The sequence below is a fragment of the Apaloderma vittatum genome, unplaced genomic scaffold (assembly GCF_000703405.1).
Source record: "Apaloderma vittatum isolate BGI_N311 unplaced genomic scaffold, ASM70340v1 scaffold19033, whole genome shotgun sequence".
Taxonomy (NCBI): Eukaryota; Metazoa; Chordata; class Aves; order Trogoniformes; family Trogonidae; genus Apaloderma; species Apaloderma vittatum.
Window position 1 is genome coordinate 1 of NW_009710002.1, and position 16,664 is coordinate 16,664.

At 39.6% G+C, this 16,664-nt stretch overlaps 1 protein-coding gene across 1 annotated transcript; it reads left to right on the forward strand.

Annotated features, from left to right (window-relative positions):
- Positions 1-374: 374 nt before the first annotated feature.
- On the forward strand, positions 375-16,203 carry LOC104268583 (chromosome unknown open reading frame, human C17orf85; the record flags this gene model as incomplete). Its single annotated transcript, XM_009867157.1, has 13 exons — positions 375-393; positions 1,407-1,469; positions 3,164-3,269; positions 4,140-4,265; positions 6,106-6,234; positions 8,521-8,594; positions 9,471-9,579; positions 10,329-10,428; positions 10,764-10,870; positions 11,661-11,946; positions 12,761-12,918; positions 14,101-14,265; positions 14,773-16,203. Coding segments are annotated over 13 exons (1,678 nt in total), but the record flags the coding sequence as incomplete, so codon positions are not given.
- Positions 16,204-16,664: the final 461 nt, after the last annotated feature.

The window sequence follows — 16,664 nt, forward strand, 5'->3', positions numbered from 1 at the left end:
CGAGGAGAATGAAGGAGAGGGTGCAAAGGATGATGTGGGTTGTCGCAGAGGACTGTAGAGGAAGGCTGTGGTTGGGAGAGCCTGAAAGGAGTGTTTGGTGGGAGGAACGTGGGGGATACCCGGCGTGGGGAGTGAGGGAGCGACCCTCCCGGCACTGAGCTGGAGGCACCGAGTGTGGGTGTCGAGGGTTTCGTTTCTTTATTTTTCTACCCCTTCATTTCTGCTAACTCTTCCTGTACAAGTATTAGTAAGATCAGGTTTAATACCTAAAAATGGGTCAGAGTTCTTCTAAACTCCTAAGTAGTCTTTCGCTCTGAAAACTTGTGTGGAAATTACTTTAGAAACTAATCTCTAATTAGCTGATTTACCAACAGGCTTGAGCTTCTACCAGATATGTGGCCTAAGAGACAGCCGGCCTACTGTACTTTGTTGTGCTCCAGGAGCCAGCCTTAAGTAGTGGGGGTTTTAACTTGAAATAAAGTGTTTATTTTGCTTTTATTTTTAATAACGCTAAACATTTGGCGACCTTCAAGGAACTTTGGTGCTGTTGCTAAGAAAAGCAGTTAGGTAGTCTGTACCTTGGTATTTCTAAACTGAGACTGGCATACTTGAAGAAGTTCTTTAGCCACAATAATTGTTGCAGCACAACTGTAAAGAATGTATTTATCCCTAGAGAAAGCAAGAAGTGTACTTCCAGCCCCAAAATTTTGCCAGGTGATGGTTCTGAGGGTGCCAGAATGACGAGGTGCCATTTTTATGTATGCAACCCACGGAAAGGACAGAATCGGGGCATTGGTCCAGCGTCTGTGTGGTTTCGTGCAGTCTTGTGAATCCAGCAGTCCTGACTCATGGAGATGAAACTCGTTTTGTAGGGTTGTATGAAAACGGCAATGTTTCATCTTGCTGGCATTTGAAAGTTGGGTTTGAAATATTGATAGGAGTAGGGGTGCAAGTTACTTGTTTAACTTATGGATACGGCTTGGTGTGCCAACTTTGAGACTAAACGTTGCAAGTTGACACTTCAGGAGTTGGGTGTTCCTGTTAAATCTGTTTGTATTTCACAAGGACACTATACCCAGAATCAAAGTTACGGAAATTTTAGTTAGGAAAGCTTTCATGACTGCTGACAGATCCTGTGTGTTGCATAGCAGCAACAGACACAGAGAATAAATTTTGCCAAAGGAAAGAATCCTTATAGTAAAGGAAATTTGGTTTAATTGATATGCTTTTGCTTTCGTTAACATTGCTTGTGTACCTGTCTACCTAGTGATGTAGCTTGGATTAAGGGTCAAGGAAGAGAGGATGTATTTCTTGTAGAAGTAACCAACTATTTTTCTTCAGTGTAACGACTGTGTTGCTTTCAGTGTTCATTGAGGTTTCATCACCATTGTGCTTTGTTTCAGGACACTAGTAGGAGATACGAAAACAAAGCCGGAAGTTTCATTACTGGAATAGATGTAACCTCCAAGGTAATTTTTGTCCTGTGGTTCTTCAACATGTTCCTCCTTTCCAGTAGCAATAATTATTCTAGTTTCATTTAGTTCTTCTCCAACATCCAGAACAGCTTAGCGTCATGCTCAGATAGGTGGCATTTTTCAGCAACTAGGGAATTCTGCACTGGGACCTGATCTCACTTGTAAACTGTGAGAATTAGTGTTTTTAAGTTACCAAAACTTGTGTGCTAAAAACCTGAAAACGTTTCTATTGAAATTGCCTTGGTGCCCCTCCGTATTGCAAAACCAAGCCCGCTGAGACAAGTCAGCTGCAGATTTTCCTCTGAGGTGAGTGACAGAGGAAAAACAAGCGCTTGGCAGGAAAATCTGGTTTCGTTGCCTTGTGTCTTCCAAGGGCATCATATTGTTTAGTTATTTAAGATGCAGTCGGAAGAATGTGAACAGCTGTTGTAGTTAAGTAACTTAAAGTTACGTAACTCTGTGGAACTTCAGAAACTTAATCCTACAGTTCATCTCTGTACATTTAATGTCAAGTTGGCTGTTGTTTCATACTGACCAGTTGACCACTCTGTCTGGCATTTGGCAGTAGAGAAAAAGCATTTAGTCGTATACTTTTAGGACTGATACAATTTTACACGTTCTAACGAAGATGAATCCTCACCACAACAGTGTGCTGACAAATCACGTATTCCCGTTTTGGATTCTTGAAGCTCGAAAGATTGTGCTTATCAAGGAGTACAAAAAGGGTTCCAGAGGAAGACTGAAAATCAACATTTTAGCTTCACTATGTAGCTTGTGTGTTTTGTAATTCAGTAAACGATTTGAAGCTCCCCTGGTTGGGGTAAGGTGTCATCCATTGTTACGTTCTGTAATGATACAACTCTGAAAAAATTAAGTGTGACCGAAGATGTTTTGGCAATCTTTAAAAACTAGTAAAAAGCCCATGTTTTCTTAGGTATCATTGGTGGCAGTTTTTGCTTAATCACAGTTTGTCATCCAAGATCCAAATATCTGCAAGACTCCCTAGGAACTGTAGTAGAAAGGGCTTGTCAGTCAGTCTCAAAAGTTGTGTAAGATCCACATAAGCTGTTCCTCATGAGCCACTTAAAAGCAGCTCGAATTGCCAGTCTTAAGATTTCTACTCAGCACTCCAGCTGGCATTTTTAAATGCATGCTCAGAGTGGCAAGTTTACATGTTTGTATATGTTTAAAAAACTGATAAGGGAGACATCTCTGTGTGCAAAAACGTGGTGCTAACTTCAGAAAGTGCAGCCTCTAAGAGACTGAGCTGAGAAGTAAAAATGACTGAACAGAACCGATTCTGTTAGCTCAAACGACATCGCAAAAAGATTAATTTCTCATGTGGTGGAAATGCTTGCTTTAAGAGAGATTTTATTTTTTTGAGCACAGCCTCTGTACGTTTGTGAGGAAGGAAAAGATACCGTTACTGTTCCATCACACAGTCTGAACATTGAGATACCTTGTTTTCCATGCTTCTTCATTCCCGTTATGTTGCTGAACCTGCGCGGCACAGAAACGTTTTAGTGAATTATTTCTAGATTCTGGAATTTACAGGTCTCTTCAGAATTCAAGTGATTATTAATACAGATTGTGGCTGTCTGGTAGATTTTATTTGAAGTATGTGGTCCTTCAGTGCAACTTGAGGAGAATGCTGCTGTGATTCCTGGTTTGACTGCATTGTTTTGCAGGAAGCAATTGAGAAGAAGGAACAAAGAGCAAAACGCTTTCATTTTCGAGCTGAAGTAAATCTTGCCCAAAGGAATGTGGCACTGGACCGGGACATGATGAAGAAAGGTACGAGTTTATCCAGCAGTCAAGAAGAAAAGATCCCTTTGCTTCCTCACAGATCCTGTACTTGATCTATGCAATAATTTGGTTTTCCCAGATCATTACTACTTGACAGTTACCAGTTCACTTCCCATTTTACCAGCCCCAGAAAGAAAGCAGCACTTTTTTTGTACTTTATTTACTATTTGGCAACGGCACCAAGTGCTGTATGTCCAAGATTCATCTTCTGTCTCAATGTTGCTTTAAGAATCTTCAAAATCTTTGATAACCAGACCTTAAGCACTGTTTGTGTATGAGTGGAGGACTCCGTGTCCCATATACAGTGAGATCAGATTCTCTGCTGCACACACAGCGAAGCTGGACTGATGGCGCGTGTGCTCTTCGATGGCGAGCTGGGCATGAGGCAATATAAGCTGCGCGCACAACAGATTGGCGCTTTTGGCATCCAGTTAGTTCTCGAGGGTTTTTTTCCAGCTGGCAGCTTGCACCCCACTAAGCCATGGCCTATAACAGATGATACAAGTGGAAATGCCTTGTACGCATCTCCTTGTCACAGGCCTCGTTAGTATTCTGGCTCTTTAGTACTTAACGGTAGTACTTCAGCAGGATTTAAAAAAATAAAGTTTTTAAGGCAGTTTGATTGCTATACTGTGCCTCAGCTACTAGTGCTTGTAAAGTACCTCTTTTAATTCTCAATTTATTAAAGTATTGCATTGTGGAAGGATAATTCAAGTTATGGTGTTTTAGAATGATGTTGCTTTATTTAGCTTCCCTGTAGCTTATTTAAAATGTTTGCTTTACAAGCCCTTATGTTACCAACATAAACGCTTGCTCTATAGGAATAAATACCAGTTTTGTATCTCTTCCTCTTTATAGCAATTCCGAAAGTGCGACTGGACACAATTTACATTTGTGGAGTGGATGAGATGAGTACACAGGACATCTTTGCCTATTTCAAAGAGTATCCTCCTGCTCATATTGAGTGGTTAGATGATACATCATGTAAGTAAGCGGAATCTTTTGTTTGTAGTTCTTGCTCTTGAATACCTGTTGTATCTGTACATCAAATGTTTAGGGACTTTCCAAGTCACTGATCTTTGTCGATCTTAGTTTCCCTGTCATTTGCCTTGGGCAAAAGCAATTTAGAGAGAGAATGGATAGCATATTGTGAAAATCAAACCCACGGTCTGGTTAAGTATTTATTATTGGAAGGAGCGTAGAATAACTTGCAGGTCTCTCAGACGGGGAGGGGGAAGGTCTGAATTTTTGTGCTGCTTGCGTCTGGACAGAAATAGTGTACCTGTTTGTGATGGCGTTCTGAGAGAAGATTCTTGAGCTGCGTGCTGCTTGGCGGGTTGGCATGGTTTTGTGCTAAGAAGTAGCAGACTTGTTGCCCTGTTTGTTTAGTGCATTCACAAGGAGAAATTAGTGGGTGGAAGGAGGTAGCAGCTGCCTGTGATTTACATAGGTTGGAGAAGGAATGTAAGTTCACATTGCAAGGGCTGTTTTGGGGAGTAAGCATGCCGTGAGATTGCCAGAAAGGTAGCGGGTTGTTGGCAGTCGAGCTGTCTTCAGTGGTACCAAAGCGTGCGCAGGAGCTGTTTGCTGCAGGTGGATCAGGATTGCTGGGAACTGGTTCATTGACAAGCACGGCTGAAGACCTCAGAATTAGAAATATGGTTCCCTGGAATGACCCTGAAGGAATTACATCCCAGTGCAAGATAAAAGATGGGATTCTACAGAATATCAGTAACCTTGAAGTCGATGTGTATGGCAGCCTGATACTGCCTCAAGGTGACGGAAAATTTGAAGCGCAGTGAGCCCTGGGTGCATGATTGCGGTGAAGAGCTGCAAGATGAACCTGTGGCAATGCGTAAGCTAGGAAGTGTACGCAGCTTAACTCTGCATCTGCCTTTCTAAGGTTGCCTGATTATCCTTTTTTCTTAAATGTTACACAAGTAAGTTTAGCATGAAACCAGAGTGAACCTGCGGTGCAAGAAATGCATTGTCTGCTCAAGTAATTTAAGAGGATATTTTATTTTGGGACACTCTAGTTTTCTTGGTATCTGAATACACTCTGTGTACCAGCAGAGGAGTAAATTAGGTTTGTTGCTGTATTTGCACTGAAGGCATCCATGCAGAACGCTTTTGTTCAAAACCTGTTTCTAAGCAGTTTTAGCTCTTTCAATTTTGACATCTGTGAAATGCTTCTAGTTGGCCTAATAATTTATATTTCAGAACAGCTGATACTTAGGGCATGTACAAGGCATATACTGAATCCTATTGTTAACCTGTGTGCACGATAATCTGTGCAAAGTTTTTGAGCAATCTCTCCTGTTTTCCCCCATTTTCCTGGGTTTTGGAAAAGATTAGCAGAATTGCACAGTAAAGTCCAAGGTTCTGTTAAATTGTCAGAGGGGAAGAAAAAAAAACAAAACAAGGCTTGTTTCTTCCTGCCTCGTGCCCCGCCTCTGTAATCACATTTGTGTGCTAACACATTCATGAAATACGCTGACCCTGATTCAGTATCCTAATTTGCTGCCTTCAGGAAGCAGTCTCTGATGTTTACGGTGGTGCATTTCAGTAATTTTTTGTTTTGATCAGTTGTTGTGTGGGGGTTTTTTTTGTACTGTGACGAAAGTTTTGTGTCCTCCAACTTATCAAGTGTGTTAGAGAACATGACTTTCCCTGCAAGAGGTCTCTCTCATTCCTTTTCCATCATGTCACTATATAAAAGTGTTTCTGAACTTTGTTTGTAATTTCCCTCCAATAAGGCAGTGTATGTGACTGCTTGATTACACAAACTGCATTTTGGTTTTGTCTGTGTTTATGTATGTCACAGGTAATGTGGTCTGGCTTGATGAAGTAACAGCAACACGGGCTCTAATAAATATGAGTTCCTTGCCGGATCAGGAGAAGACAAAAAGCAGAGAAAACAATGAGGAGAAAACAGCTGAAAAAACCAAGAAAGGTAGATTGAGATATGCATATATAGACACCGTCTAGTTAAATCAGTAAAGCTTTCAACTTGTGCTTGGGTGCTGCATAATCTAAATTACTGAAGGAGCTTCTATCATATAGTTTCAGGTAAATGTATTCTGCCACTTTAAAAAAGGCTTTCATCTTGGAAACCTTTTGAAGAAGCTACTTCTTAAAAGGTGGGTTGGAGCTAGACCAAAAGCAGTAATTCAGTCGATACTGAACGTGTTAGATGCAGGGTTATATTCAGATACGGTATTTATAGTGGTACGTGTTGCACAGGAGTAAGTCTGTGTGATGAGCCTACACAGGCAGTAAAAGGATGGATTCTAAGTGTGGAAAAAGCAGGTGTTAAGGAAATATCCTATTTTTGAAATACTGCAGTTAATTTCTGTCTTGATACACCACCATCCTCTAAGTATATGCTTCACACTGAAGTGACGTTCTACCACTTCAGCACTGTATATCATCTCTAATTTTTGCTGTTGGACTCTGAAGAAAGAAGCATGCTGAGAGGTCAGTTATAAAAGAGCAAAGCAGCAAAAGTACCTCTTAATGTTGTGATAAATCTGGTACCTGAATGCCTTCCTTGTCAATTTATTTTATTTTTATATTTGTAAGTTAAAAATCAGGCATTTGCTACCTTAGGACTCTTTTGCTGTTAGGCTGCAGTGATAAACTTCAGTGGTTCAAAGTATGCACCACATGGTACAAAGCAAAGAGAGATGTTGTATGTATTAACTTTTCCATGGATTTTGCTTAAACATGCCGTAGGGACAAAATGCCAACAGCACATCTCTCTGTTGGTTATTTGCAGTGCTACTAAAAGCCTTTCTAGAAGGCTTGGGGTTGAGGGCTCTCTGAAATCTTTCTAACTCATCCCCTTTTCTTGTTGCTTTTTTCCACAATCCAGTGGCTCCTCAACCATCCACGTGACTTTAACTGGGCAAATGTTGATAATGCTTCAAGCGAGACTTGTTATGAAGTTTTTGGAGATTAGTGACTGTCGTGTTTAAATGGAGCACAAATACACATATTTAATCTCACTGGCTACAGATTACATGTTACATCATCATTACACCACATCTCAAAATAAAAGCTGTTATCTAAAGTACTCCTGTTCATGGGGAAAAGCGGGATATTAGTTAAAGTACAAACTGTCCGATTATGTTTTGAGGTGTGAGATGCATACAGAAACACCAGAGTAATCTCCGATTTGGTTGCAGTCCTTTTTCACATTGGAATTTGAGAGCTATTTAGGCATGTAGGGAAGCAAGAGACTAGTCTTTACTGTGAGAAGCTTATAATTTTGGGGAAGAAAATCTATACATGCTGTTCCTGATGGAAAATAATTATTCAAGTGTGAATTTGACTCATGTGTTTACATAAATTCTTTCTTTGGTTTCAGTTTGGTTACCTGTGCTTTACCTGTTTCTTTGAACCTTGGGTATCTTTTCGGGATCTTTTGAATATATGCTGCTCTCTCATTTAAGTTTTCAGGTCTATTATTGGATGAGATTAAGATAAGGAACTCTGCAATTTTATTGAGGGGTCTTTTCAGTCTTATGTTTATGAGGTGCTTTGAGGTCTTTGCAAATTATGTTGGTGTATGTTGATAGCTGTCCCAATTCACTTTTTCTCCTTTTTTTTTTTCGTGTGGACTGTTTGGAAAAAATGTTCCAACGTCAATTTTCTTACTTTCTTATTTTCTTTCGGAGCTAAAAAGAACCCTGAAAAACCTATTCAAGCACTTCACCGTTTCAGTCGGTTGGGAAGTATTCACTCTTCTGTTAGTTATTTCACTTCAAAATTAAGTCACTAATGCTTTTGATTTTTTTTCCTCCTGCTATCTCAGAACCTTCTAAGCTGTTGAATAATAACCTGGTTTACATTGATAGTGTTCGATACCTGTAGGTCCTTGCTGCATTTTAAAGGGAGGCTGAAAGGAAATAGGCTTTTAGATGCCTTTTCCAGTCTTGGCCTTGCTGATCTCTGCCATACCCTGAAATGCAGTGCAATTTCATTTGCTTTCAGAGAGTTAATAATGCTCGTGTGGTGCCGCGGGCAGTTATCTGCACAGAGCCTGTCTAGTTAATGTTACTCCGTGCTAACGTGTGCTTCAGGTGTCTGTAGACATTTCCTGTTTTGATTGTCCTCTAGTCTGCATAGAAAACACCTTCAGTTTGATTTCAGAGCGTGTAGGTAATAATAATCAAATGGGACTGACACACTAAAACAGAGATGTGGTTTTTCTCCCCCCATTTATTTTCCTTCTTAGAAAAACAGGAGGAAAGTTCCGATGATGAGACAGAAGAAGGCGAGGTTGAGGATGACAATCCAAGTGACGTTGAGGTCAGTACAGAAGGAAAGTGAAAAACCATTATGGAAGTTTTGTTCTGAGTGGTGCCAAGTCTTCATAATGTTACGGTTTTAAGGATATACTTGCATTTCACAGTTTAATTATGGAAGGAAATTAAATAGGGAAATGACAGGAAGTGCAGATACGCTGTTGGTGAAAACAGCGACGACGTAAGTGTTTTGTGAAAGTAGATTTTGAAGAGTGCTTGGGGCATCCAGCATGTAAGAGCCAGGCTGGCGGTTCTGCTGAGAGGAGGCAATGGCAGAGCAATGCTGGAAGGCGGCGCTGAAAGAGACAAATGGGATTTAGGCCGTCCGTCGATATGTGTGGGAATCAGCATACACATTGATGTTTTGTGAGAAATTTAATCTTCAGTGGCTGAATATATAATGGGTGTGATTAGTGTTTTCTTTAGGAATGGCTCAGTGAACACACACACATCATGAAAGTGTGAAGTTTCTATAAAGCAGATGTGAATGAAAAAAAGCCTTTTAGTCACTGTGTGAGGGCATGAGAAGCTTTTAGTAAAACCATTTAGATACAAAACAAGCAAAAAAATAGGGGTTTTCAGTGTCCAATTTGTATTATTTATTTTCTGCATTTCAGACAGTAGTATAGTGTCATCTGAAAAGTACAGGATTTAATAATCTAAGATAATGATATAAAGAAAGAGGAGATATTTTAAATCTTTACGTCACATTACTTAAAAAATTTAGTTTGTCAAGAAAAAAAAGAGCAGAGATCATTTAAACATCATTTGAAAAGTTACTTTTTTTAATAATCAGTTGATTGCTTCTCTGTAAGCAATCAGTTTTCATTCAACAATGATTTTATTTTTGAGTCCAAAATACCTTTTTTGCCCCTCAAAGTTGGATGCCCTCTCCCAAGTAGAAGAGGATTCTCTCCTGCGTAATGATCTTCGCCCTGCCAATAAACTGGCTAAAGGAAACAAGCTATTCATGAGATTTGCTACTAAAGGTAAACGAACAGTGTAACAAGCCTAATGAATTAATCGCCTGCTCTAGTTCTACTTGTTGACTAATTTGTGACTTGACGTGCCTAATTTTTATTTGCAAAATTGTTAGGGTTTTTGCTAATCATTAGGTATAAGATTTTGCAGTAAATCCACATTTAATGTGTGAATTAAAACCAGTTCAAATTGCATGAAAATTATTGTATTTAAAAGTTTTATCTTGTGCTCAGGCATTCTACCCAACAGAATGGGTTTTATCTTGCCCTTCACAGAGGTAAATTTCACGTTTTATGAAAATTAAAATTATTGGAGATGCTATTGAGGTATTAGTGGAAATTACTGCTAAATACAGTGGAGATATTAAAATATATTTATGAGTAAAATGAAAATCCATACAATTTCTGGGCCACGTGGGATGTGACACATCCATAAAGAAAGGAAAGGCTGTGAGTAAGGTAAGTACAGCCTCACTTACAGTGGGATGTGGTGCCCTGTTAAGCTGCTGACGTAGAAACTCGGGCTCCTTGGAATTAAGTTTCTAGACACAAATAAAACTGTGGTGGCAGGAGAAATTTCAGAGGTGTCAGCAAAACTGTATCTTTTGTGAAGGAGGTGGAAGTAATGCTGATCTGCAGGACAGATTCGGTTTGACTTTCAGTCTCTGTGTCTCTCACTAGATGGTGATTTATTTTTGTGCTAGTGTTGTAAGACTGACTCGAAGAGGGAAACGTTCTCTTGAATTTGTTTTTTTCAGATGACAAAAAAGAGCTGGGAGCTGCAAGGCGCAGCCAGTATTACATGAAGTACGGCAATCCGAATTACGGAGGCATGAAGGGCATTCTTAGCAATTCTTGGTGAGTATAGGCTAGAGGAATTGGAACACTGCAGGTGATGGGACAAGATAGTCTCAAACTGCTTTACTTTGTGGATTTTCTTTCTGGTTAGTTCGTGTAGGTGCTTCTTACGCATAAGTAATGTTTTTACAACGTGACTGTGCATTTGCAAGGGGAGTATTTTCTCATGAAAATGATGTTTATGTTCAAAATATTCAGAAGAGATCTCTGCCATAAATGTGTGCCTGCTATGAAAACGAGTGGTAACTGCGTATCCTCAATCCAGGACTGAATACAGCTCATTCATGATGTTTTCTTTCTGTGATGGGAACGTAATTCTTTATATGGTGTTTCAGGAAGCGCAGATACCATTCACGTCGAATCCATCGGGACGTGATAAAGAAAAGGACACTTATTGGGGATGATGTTGGCTTGACTCCTCCTTACAAACATCGTCATTCAGGTAATCGATGCCAATATGTCGACCCTGTAAGAACACGGCTGGGGAATGGAGGGCTGGGAAGGACCTTAAACATCTCGTGTAATTCCCTGCGCAGCGTGGAAGTGAAGTGTCTTAGGGGGCGGGCACTCTAAAAATAACTGCTGTAAAAATCTTTGACGTGAGGCAAATACAGCGTCAAAGTTTCGTACGAGCGGCCTGTTAAAAATACAGCTGTGGGTGTATCCAATCTCATGCAAGATTTTGCATGTTGATAATGCGCTGCTTTCTGAAAAGGTGGCTGCATGCTGCTGGTGACTAAATTTGAGTTGCTGACATATTTAAATCAGTATATGTGATGAATTCATTAACGATATGTGTTGTCTTTGGCATTGCTACTCACAGGACGTGAAAGGGTTATTGTGGAGCCAGCAGTGGTCACGTTAAGCCCCGCAGGATCATGATAGGAATTGGTGCACTTAGCTCAGGGAGCGTGAGCTGCACCTGCTGCGGGAGGCAGTTGCACGGAATATATATTGAGTCCAGCTTTACACTTGAGCAGGCTTCTGAGATAGTGAACACCACGGACCTTTTTTTCTCTTGGGGCCATTTTCTTTCACTTTGGGCTATTGTGTAATATGGATCCCGCTTGGAATATTTTGTAAAATATCCTCTCCGTTTAGCCTTAAAGAGCTACACGTGCTTATTTGTGGTGGATGATTAATTACAGTGATTTTTATTTTTTTTTGCCTTCGATTTTAAGGTGCCTTATATGAACGATAAACTTCATTAGAATCAGTTTGTTTTGTTACAGGCTTAGTAAATGTTCCTGAGGAGCCTATTGAGGAGGAAGAGGAGGAGGAGGAAGATCAGGATATGGATGAAGATGACAGAGTTGTGGTGGAGTACCGTGATGAACTGCAAGCTTTCAAACAGTCCCGAGAGCGCAGCGCAGCGAGGCGATCGAGTGCGAGTGCGTCTGATTCTGATGAAATGGACTATGACCTTGAACTGAAAATGATATCAACACCCTCTCCCAAAAAGAGCATGAAAATGACCATGTATGCGGATGAGGTGGAATCACAGCTGAAAAATATTAGGTAGAAGTTTCTTATTCTTTAAAAGTATCAATGAAAAGACGTTCTAAATTTTAATTAGCGCTAGAGCTGTCAAAAGCCCAAAGACAAACTGTTGAAGCTGCTTTTTCATTTCTTAGCATAGTTTTGCAGTAGATATTTTAAGAAAAAATACAAAATACAAAAAAACATTGATACGGGCTTTTAATTCCAATTAATACTTAAAAAAATATGCAGATTTCTGTAACCCCGCTTATTGACAATAATGAAACTCAAAGTTGAATCTATAGAAATGTCTGCCAGCAACCAAACTTAATTTCTTGCATTTCATAGCTACACTAGGGAGAAATAACTCCTCTTTCTCTTTTCCTTTTACTCCTTTTTTTTCAGAAAGAAGAAGAAACCTGAAGTGTTGATTAAAAAAAGGAGTTTATGGTCATTATGGGCATATTAACCAAAATGGCCTATGTTATAGGTTGTTAAAATACCCCTAAGTTGTGTCTCTTCAGTAGTATGATTATACTTCATTATAATGTCAAGTCTTTTAATAATTTTGAGGTTGCTTATCTGCTCTGAATTTTGACCCAGAGGCACAGCCTTAAGGAGAAAGACTTGATATCTGCCTTGAAATGGATACTGAGGCATTAATGGAATTAGTGCTAAACTCAGGATTCTGACTAGAGCAGGGGCTCTTCTAAGCAATGTTTTTTACATCTGTGTCTCAGTAGAGAAATCATGTGGTGAAACTTTGCATACAGGAACACTTATGAACTATACTAGATTATGTTTCATTTAAGGGACATTAAATCTATTCTTTTTAATTTTAATTTTTTTTCAGGAATTCCATGCGAGCAGATAGCATAGCAACCAGTAACATCAAAAATCGGATTGGCAATAAAGGATCATCAGAGAAAGTTGCAGATGTAAGACTACTTTTAGAAGAAAAACGTCAGAATAATACCGGGCCACGTCAGCCAAACAGCACTGTAAAATCAGGTAACTTTAAGCTCTTACATGGTGCAGAATTGCAGTTGACTCATTCAAATGGATATATTCATTTCACAACTGTGCTCCACCACAACGTAAAAACCTGAGGGAGTTCTGTTCAGCGGCAGTTTCTGCATCCATACAGTTAATTCTTTCTCACTAAGAGACTGAGTTGGGGGTTGCTTTGGGGGAAAGCTGAAGTGCATTTGAGTGAGTGACATTTATTTTTATCCAATTGACTTGCCTGCTTCTGTTTCGCCCTCCTTTGTCCTTTTTGATTTGCTCCCTCCTTGAGGCAGAGACTCTGTTTGACGCCAAGAGACAGCGTGGAGGGGGGCTCATGTACTAAAGAAGATGTGAAGCACTAGCGACTTGCATGGAAGAACGTGTATTACATGAATATGGGTGCATTTTTCAATTGCCAGGGTTTATTGTTAGGCTTAACTAACTGTTGGTTTTTTTGGCTTGGGTATGTGTAATTTCAGCTACTTCTCACATACGTAGTATCCAGAGGATTGCCTGGCTAATCAGTGAAAGATACTCTTTTGTATCAATGCAATGAGAAGTTATGTTAGTGTATTTTACCCCTTATATACATTTTGGGGTTTTGACACATTGGCACGTAAATCTTTTAAATTCCTTTGCCTTGTACCTTCTTTAAGGCTAGGAATATCTACCTAAACCAGACAAATTCCAGAATGTAAGGCTCGCATCATGGATTAGATATCAATATATTTAGGATTCTTATATTCTGGTTTTCATTTTATTCTGCAAAATACCAAGCAGTACTAGAATTCTGAAGCAAGGTGTCTGTTACCTGCAATGGGATTGTTGAAGGCACGCCAATTTTCGTATAATCATACCTCATGCTGGATACATACGTGCTGTGCTGCTAAAACAGAGATGCAGCAAGCCATGCAATAAGTTTTTCAATCTTCTCGACAGAACACAACCTGAAAACATTAAATGTCAAATTTATTGCCAAAAAAAATAAATGAAAAAATGAAACCTGGACAGATTGTGTTGCAGACACTGCCAGGACTGAAATTTGAGTATGAAAAGATTGCAGAAACGTTAAGGACAGAGAATCTGCCTAGTTGTACAAATTGTGAACAAGCAGAAAATTAGCTGGCAGAACTGGAGTAAATGCAAGATGGTTTTTGTCATGTTAATCACTGAAAATATCCCTAGATGTGCGGCAAAGATTGGGAAAACGACCACATTCTCCAGAAATTAAACCGCCCAGTAGTACCTCAGCTCCTCGTCGAGAACCAATATCAGACGTACACAGCCGGTTAGGAATCCCGAAGCAAGATGTAAAAGGTCTCTACTCTGATAGCAGAGAGAAGAAATCAGGTTAGTTTTGTGGGGAAAATGTCATACCGTAATTCCTTTGATTTTAGAGTGCAAGAGAGATTCCAGCAGAAAATCGTGGAGGAGTGAAATTAAAGTTTAATTAGCAGATGTTTTTCCTCAGAGCTTTGAAAGCTCAATACATGCAGGTAGATGGAGCTGAGCATTTTATGAACAATAGTTTTATATAGGTATGCTTAAAAGTAGAGGACGAGCTTAAAACTGTGGTCAGAACAGGGCACTAAACCAAGTGTAACGAATGCAGGGGCGCCTCAGACCTGTGTGTGGTGTTCTCTGCAAACGGGAAGCAGTGCACAAGACTGCACTGAGGCTCCCATATTTAAATTTCAGTTACTGCTTCAAAGCACAGTAAATTCCTTGCCAAACATTACAGTGGGAGGAATTACAAGTAGTTTAAAGAGATGCAGTGAATTTGAGGCTGGGTTCCTCAGGCTTCCTCCAGAATCCTGTATCTTTTTTTACAAAATGTTTGTTTTTTCATCTGATTAGGTAATTTATGGACCCGATTAGGGTCTGCTCCGAAGACACAAGAAAAGACTTCAGATAAACCTGAAAACTCTGTGGCATCTCCTGAGGAAGATGATTCAGAGCTCCAGCGGGTTTGGGGTGCTCTCATTAAGGAAAAAGAACAATCTCGGCAAAAAAAGAGTCGATTGGATAATTTACCGTCTCTGCAAATTGAAATCAGCCGAGAAAGCAGTTCTGGATCAGACACCGAATCATGATTGGTTTCACCTTCTGATCCTCGAGATTGTGACTCTGCAGTTTGGCAAGATTTCCTTTGCCCGAAAGCTGGACACTGGCAAAGACTCTGCAGTGAAGGTTCTGGAAGCGTCTCTGTTTCTTTTTTTTACAAAACCAGAGATGCGTTACACCACTTGAAACCTAAAGCAATCACGTCTGTCTGGAGTCTGTGGTGGGCCCTGTGTTACGAAGGGCATTGTCATACCCCTTGGTTACAGCAAACCTGTAGTGAATTCTAGCAAAACACTTTTCCCCAAACTTTGAACTTAAAAGAAGAGGTAGAAATGCTCTGTATTTTTAAGAAGACCTTTTTTGGTTTTAGTATTTTTAACGTGGAGCCTTTTAGCGAAATATTTTACACAGTTCATCCAAAGAACAGGGCATTTCATAATCGACATCGTTGCCTTGCCCTTCTGGCTCTTACCAGCACCTTTCCTTCCCTCTTGAAGTAATAACAATAATGCTTCCTGGGTAGGCAGCCAGCAAGGATAAAGCATGAAGGGACTATGACGTTCCCTTCCTCCAAAATACTGAATGTAAATTTAAGTTAAATGTTTTAGTATGGTGAAATTTCACACAGTATCCAAGTAACGTCACTGCTCTGAAGGAATTCTGCTCGTTTATTTTGGTGATACGATGTTCTGCTGTAGTAGGGAATGCGATCTTCAAGACTGCAAAGTTGGATGCTTGAGAACTGTGTAAATTCCAAAAAGTTTTTGGGTTTTTGTTAAATGATGAGAAATTATATTTCTTTCATTTTGTCTGTATTATGTTTTGAAGAAATCTAACAATTTAAAGGCATACATCTTTTTTATATTTGTGAGAATTCTCCCGTTGGCCACGGTGAAAGCTATAGTGGTGTTTTCCTATATGCTGTTTAACTATATATATATATATATATATAAACTGAAAGAGAAGAGGAAAACTATAGGTTCACTGTCTCCTGTCAATATTTTTGAATGCTCTTACTGTGTAGTACATGTGGATGTGGACATGTTTGACTTGTTACATTCAGCTTTTTTGCCCACAAACCCTCTCTGAGTAGGAAAAAGATTTGATCAGTGTGCGACTGTCACTTTTTTCTCATTGCCTATGGCATTTCTTTTGATTGCCAGTAATTCTAAATAAGGAATAATGCTAACACATCACCTTCCCGTGAACAGAACAGGTAGCAAAGCATTGCCTGATGCATTTTGATGGACTGAAAATTTGCTTGCATTGTCCCTATTTCCTAGGTCAGTCCAAAATGTCTGAGTATCTCCTCCCCTTTCTGCTTTTTAACAAACAGATACCTTTTTTTTTCCCCCTTGTTTTTGAACTAAGTTGAAGTAGGTTTGAGGGCTTCACAAAAGCAAGGAATCTGCAGTTAACTTTTCTTATTGCTTTATTATGTGTAAGAACAGCAGCATGTAAAATGGAAGGTGAAACGAAAGGTACAGTGACTGGAAGGGTAATGTGGGGACTGACTGGGCTTCAAGCCTTATAATTTCTTTGTCTTGTGACACTCATCCTTGGTTTTATATTTAATTACTGAATATATAAATATGTCTCATAAAAATACTGTTGAGAGTAAATGACTGCAATGTCCGATCACTGTAATAATTCCTTGTGTGCTTGCATTAACAGCCCTTCCAGAG